We start from the raw sequence: 5,947 nt of genomic DNA on the forward strand, positions 1-5,947 counted from the left end.
GCCCATATGCCCTGAAGGCGGACGGCAGACTCGATCGTCCGATCCCAGGACTTCAAGTTAGAATGCAGGAGGTATTTGATATTGCTCATGCAGTACGATTATATCCCGCTATGTCAACTCTGATCTAAAGCCCAGTGGAGTAAAGTCAGGCCCCATGGTGGCCATCTCTCTCTAGTACAGAAAAGCCACGAAAGGGTGAAGAATAGAAGAATTCATAGTAAAAAAAAAAGATAATCAGAACTTGGCAAGATCTGCATCTTGTTCTATCTAGAAATTTTAAATAACCTCAGACTTGAATGGGATCTTCGAAAATTACCTCCTATTGGTGCATTAATTGCAGGAGACGTGTATCGACAGAAGACTGGCATACGTGTGATATGTGGAGACTGCAAATGGACATTATTGCTGCCACCGATATGGTAGTCAATGTCAATAGTAGGTGAATCACACTTTACGCTATTTTCGAAGGAATATGTGCAGACATGCACTAATTCCTCCCATGCGGCTGCAATTCGAATTTCAGCCTTTTCAAAATCTGTATGACAGGTATGAAAATTCATACTAAATCATAATAAGAATTATAATCTCTACTACACTTGCAATTCTAACTACAATTGGAGCCAACTCAGATTTTCATCCAAACTTCAGCTCACCTTGTGCCTTATTTGAGGCACAACATAGGCTAAGTATTCGCTTAGGCTATTACTCTAATCAAGTTTTATAGTTACAGCCAAAGGTCGAGTATATGTTAAAGACTTTTATTTACATACTTAGAAGCATGATTTATATTCATCAAAAGAAGAGGAATACATCTGCTTCAATGCAAATTCTATTATAAGACCAGGGGCTTCGGATCACAAAAAAAAAAGAAAAGGGCATAAATCACTTCTAAGGAGGATTGCCAAGGGGTCATCTATAGGATAATATTTTTCAATGCTGTCAATGTCTTCGGTCTGAATGGCTGCGTTAATTTTATCCACCTTATCTAGAAAGTAGGACGTCATTATAAACCTCAACTAGTTATCCGACGATACCACCTGTAAATCTTTGTCCAAACAATCAATTTGAAGATGCTTGATAAAGTCAGGAGGAAGATGCAATTGGACAATAGACTTGTACTTCTTGAAGTTTGTGAAGAACGTCGTCTTGTAAGCTTAGGTTATGATCTTAGCCCCTTCCTTCTCCAACTGCTTTCTCCTACTTTCAACGTGTTTGAGTAAAATCTCTTGATCTATAAATTTGCCCTAGAGAAGCTTATGATTTATCTTTCTCTTTTCCAACCTCTTTTTCAATTGCTCCACCTTCGATCCGATCTCCTGGACTCCTAAGAGCAGCTCTGGGGAGGCCTGAACTCTCTTGAAAGGAGAGCATCTATCGCCTCGAAGAGCTCTACTTCTATTTCTCATCCCTTCGGAAGTTCTGGCCCTCTTGGATGGACCACCACTGGGGCTTCTTCGAGAGCAAGTTTCAAGACAAGAAAAATCTCTTTTCCCTTCAAGTATCCTTCTCAGATGATCCAGATCATCATGAATCCGGTGACAGTCTCTCTCATTCTCAGACCTTTGTCTCTCGAGGGTTCTAATCCACCCTTCGACATCTTCAACCCTCCTGTCGGTCCTAAATTTCTGTTGTTCAAGAGCCTCAATTTGTCTTTCGGCCTATCGCAGTTCTTCATCCTGATAGAGAATTGACTTCTGGGCCTCCTGAAGAGCCTCCTCTGTAAAGCTGAGCTCCTTGGCCAGCTCAGTATTGTCCTTCTCTAGATGCTCTAATCTGTACTTCAGCAAGTCGATCTCCTCCTTCTCCATCATCGAAATATTGAGGTTGAAACTAGCGAGGCTCGCCAGACATTGACCCACATACATCAAGGATTTTAAAGCATCGACAGATCGCTTCTCCCCCCTTTGTTCATTGAGGAGTAACCTCTCGACTGGCAGTAGGAGGTTCCTCAAGTACTTCGCCACGTATTGGAAGCTCTCTTCTATGGATGGAGCATAAAGGATCAAATCTGAGGGTTCTGTATGAGAAGTGGATGCAAGAAAGCACTCAGTAGGAGTCTCCATCTCCAGAGATCCCTTAGTCTCCATCGTCGTTGTCAAATCTTTCTCTGGATTGTCGACTGCCTTCTCCATCCACACTACATTAGTCGGATCTTTTTTCGAAGCATCCCTCGGTGCTCATTTCTGGTGCTATCTCTGTCGGTGCCCCGTCGATTGGAATTTTTTTTGAAAAATCCTGCATCACGGCTTCCAATAGTAGGGCAGTGGGTTTAATAGTAGGAGTGGCATATTCTTCTTTCCTGACCGCAGATTCTGCTTCAGCAATCGGAACCATGACCTGCTTCCTACGAGCCAAAATTTGCTCAAGTCTTTTCACGCACTATGAATCCATCTTGCTCTAAAAAATCACGATGAATAATCAGCACAAAAAAGATCTATGGCTACCTCTATAGATCTGTGGCTACCTGTGCCTTCAAAGCATAAATTTAAAGGAGGAAGAAAATGAAAAACCATCGTAAAGTAATTAAAACCTTGAAGAGATCGTCGTCAGAGTAGTCCCATCAGTTATGTCTGTTTGTGTCAATCGTGTTAGGCTGATGTCATACGCTTTAAATGCAGAAGACAGGCATGAAGGCAGAAGTGCATGGCATTGGATTCGAGACATTTTTGGAGTACTCATTTTGTCTGATTTTCAGACTCAAGAGTAGGAGGTAGCGTTACGGTGGTTACCGTGAGAACCTTAGATCAGCATTATATCACAAAGCATCTCAAGTTTTCGGATCATCAACACAACTGCTAACCGCCATATGAGCTGAGGAGTCCATTTTCATGCTGAGCTGAGGCGACTCTGAGGTCTAATCTGTGTATGAGCTGCTCAGCCGACTTATCTATTCAACATGTACGATAGCTGTCTATCCTAAATAGATAGGATTTGGCGTAACCATCTCTCCTAATCTTACAGGAGCAATTAAGGACTGAATTATCTCGTCCAGCTTGCCATATCCAATGGTCCGACAATTTTGAGATCGTGCAATCTCACAGCTAACAATCCAGCTATCCGATACCTTTCTATATAAACAACTAGAGCCTCGAGGACTTAGATAGATTCAATCAAATCTCTCTCAAAGAATCCGTTGATGTTCTTTTGTCCTTTTCTTTTCTGACTTGAACGTCGGAAGATCCTCGTTGGAACCATAACCTCCAATTTGAGACTTATTTTGCAGGTCACTCCAATACCAATATCTTTGTACAAGGATAAAATGTCCGTCTTTTGACCTTGATCGATTTCAACAGTAACAAAAAGCATCAGAATTCTTGCACCATCTAAGTCCTTGACCTATTAGCCTCTCGCTCGTCCACCCAATTAGGAAGAGGAATCTCGAGGAAGTGAAGTCATAGCCCCTCGCTTCTTCAAATTTGGGCCCAAAGATGGACTTCATAAAGAAGGCCTAGCCGATCGCGACCACTCACAATCCATCTCAGCCAAATTCCACTCCGAAAAAGGGAGTAGCAACACCCTAAATATTGCTTTTCCTTTTTGGATCATTACAACATTCCTTATATATTGTTCTGCTACTTTGAAACAGACGATATGGCATGAAGGGGAAATAGAGAAAGATGAAGGAAAAAAAAAAAAAAAGACAACCTCATATGAAACAGAGGATAGGAGTTCGAGAATTGTGATGCTTCACAAAGAAAAAGTACTTGAAATTATATTGATGATTTTTGACGTCTGAGTTAAAGTATTGCATAGATGATCCCTACTGTTGAGATAAAATCACCAGCATTCATTTGTAGCTGTAAAAGACATTCCTTTTGAAGCTCCAGCATTTTTATCCATGATCAACTCTAATAGATTCTAGTAAACATCATTCGGGTGATTAAATCCTCACAAATAAGCTAAGACCTAGATATTACTCAAAAGCTTTAACTGATCTAATAGGTGATGCAGGTAATAGATCCTTTGTTTGTAGAGGTTTAGCAAATAAAATTTTATTTACTCTTTAGTAAATACTACAAGACTAACATTTATCTCAGAAAGAACATTTAATATTAAAAATGATAAATAGTATTACATAATACTTTTAATTAACATGATTGCATCGATGATCGAATAGTGACCTAAAGAGTATAAATGATTGACTCTACTTTATACTTCCAACCTGGAATCAACGGGTGAGGAACATTAAACACAAGCATAGTATATACAAAGGCCAGCGTTGTATCCCTGGCCCAATCATCCGAACGATTCTCCGGTGGACGAAGTTCATTTCTTTCTCCCATCAAAGTCTCAAAACTCTCGTTTTGCTCTTCCCGCGTAAAGGAAATAATCACTAACATCGAACAACAAAGGAATGCAACAAAACAAGGACTCTAAACAGACAACGAAGCAAAAAATCGTTTCTAAATTATTCTCTCTTTACGTAAAAAATCAAAAGTTCAACACAGATCTGAACTCGCAAACAAAACTAAAACGTCATAACGTATAGAAAAACATCACTATGATGGACATTAGGTGCGTCACTGGATCAGAACGTCAATGACCTTGCGCTCGACCTTGGTCTTGGGGATGGTAACCAGCAGCACCCCGTTCTTCAGCTCAGCCTTCACCTTGTCCCTGTCGCAGTTCTCCGGTAGCAGCACCCGGGTGTTGTACGTGCTCATGCTCCTTCCTCTCCACCAGGAATCTTCTCCTTTGCTTCCCGCCTCCTCCTTCTTGTGTTCTCCTTTGATCACCAGCATGTCATCCTCCACAGACACCTTCACCTCCTCCTTCGACAGCCCCGGCATGTCGAACCTCAACTTCACCTCATTCTCGTTCTCCATTATGTCCCACGGCGTCCTTATCTCCCCCACCGACGTCCGGCCCGACCCCGGGAACGACATCGCGTCGTCGAAGATCCGGTCCATCGTGTCCAGCATCTGCCTCATCGTCCTCATCGGCGACAGCGGATCCGTCAGCCCTTCAAAAAGATATCCACACAATTTAAGTAACAGAATCTGCGACTACTTTGAACGACTTAATTAAAAGCCTTCAGTTAAAATCATCTAAAGGGAACCGAAGTATACAAAAAACTAAAAATCTTGGATCTGTTGCTTACCGAAAGGAGAGATGTCGAGAGTGGAGCGGCGAGGCCGCCGCTCGACGGCGGCGCCTTGCTTGTTGGGGTTCTGGCCGACGTGCACCTCGATGGAGGAGCCATCCTTGTTTTCAGGTGTGGCGGAAGCGAGGATGGAGGAACGGGGGTGCTTGATTGGGAACGATACCATGAGCCTATGGGGTCTCAAGTTTTGCCTGGAAAACAGGGAGGAGGAGGGAGTGGAGGGAATCAGATTTGTGACGGCGCACGCGGTGGCAGCAGCCATGGTGAGTAGAAAACTAGGGTTGGGGAGTAGATGATTGCTTTCTTGTTGAATTGAAGCTCAGTTTGGGTTGCCAAGGGGCTGGAGACTTGGAGGCTATATAAGCAGGGGAAGGAGAAGTCTGGAAGAGTCTGGGAAACACGAGAACGTTCTCTACTTGGATCACAAGATAAAGGGATGGGTGACTTTGGATGTAGGCGCTGGATGCCTTCTCCCACTTTCAAGAATGCGCGAGCGGATTCGAGACGGATCGGTCAAGAATAGGCCAAAAGTCTCCGACTCCATCAGGACAGCGGCTTACCTGCCTTCTTCCGCTTTGAGATACGTGTACAAGATGAACGGAGTTCGTTGAGATTTGAGATCTGTGCGGTGTGATTTAACGGTCTATTCGTGCCAATGCCACTTCTTCTTTTTCTTTCTTTTTTTTTTTTTGTTATTTTATGCCATTGCCACTTCATCAACAGAGCTGGGTTGGTCGAGCGAGGATATATATTTTTCTCAGCGTGGAACAAGCTCAAACCGGATCTTTATTAATTGCTAACAATATCCTACCCAACGCCCAATCTAACATTGGTTGGGCTTTC

General features: G+C 42.8%; 1 protein-coding gene across 1 annotated transcript; it reads right to left on the reverse strand.

Moving 5' to 3' along the window:
* Positions 1-4,400: 4,400 nt before the first annotated feature.
* LOC105042707 (small heat shock protein, chloroplastic) lies at positions 4,401-5,452 on the reverse strand. The gene is made up of 2 exons (XM_010920002.4): positions 5,102-5,452; positions 4,401-4,963 (listed from the first exon to the last, which is right to left on the reverse strand). The coding sequence occupies exons 1-2, from the start codon at positions 5,364-5,366 to the stop codon at positions 4,521-4,523; spliced, it is 708 nt and encodes a 235-aa protein (XP_010918304.1). The 5' UTR covers positions 5,367-5,452; the 3' UTR covers positions 4,401-4,520.
* Positions 5,453-5,947: the final 495 nt, after the last annotated feature.

Source organism: Elaeis guineensis, chromosome 4, assembly GCF_000442705.2.
Source record: "Elaeis guineensis isolate ETL-2024a chromosome 4, EG11, whole genome shotgun sequence".
Classification (NCBI taxonomy): domain Eukaryota; kingdom Viridiplantae; phylum Streptophyta; class Magnoliopsida; order Arecales; family Arecaceae; genus Elaeis; species Elaeis guineensis.

Coding starts and splice junctions, on each gene's coding strand:
- LOC105042707 (XM_010920002.4), bottom strand. CDS start 5,366: ATGGCTGCTGCCACCGCGTGCGCCGTCACAAATCTGATTCCCTCCACT. Junction 4,964..5,101: donor TCTCGACATCTCTCCTTTCG/GTAAGCAACAGA, acceptor ATCTTTTTGAAG/GGCTGACGGATCCGCTGTCG.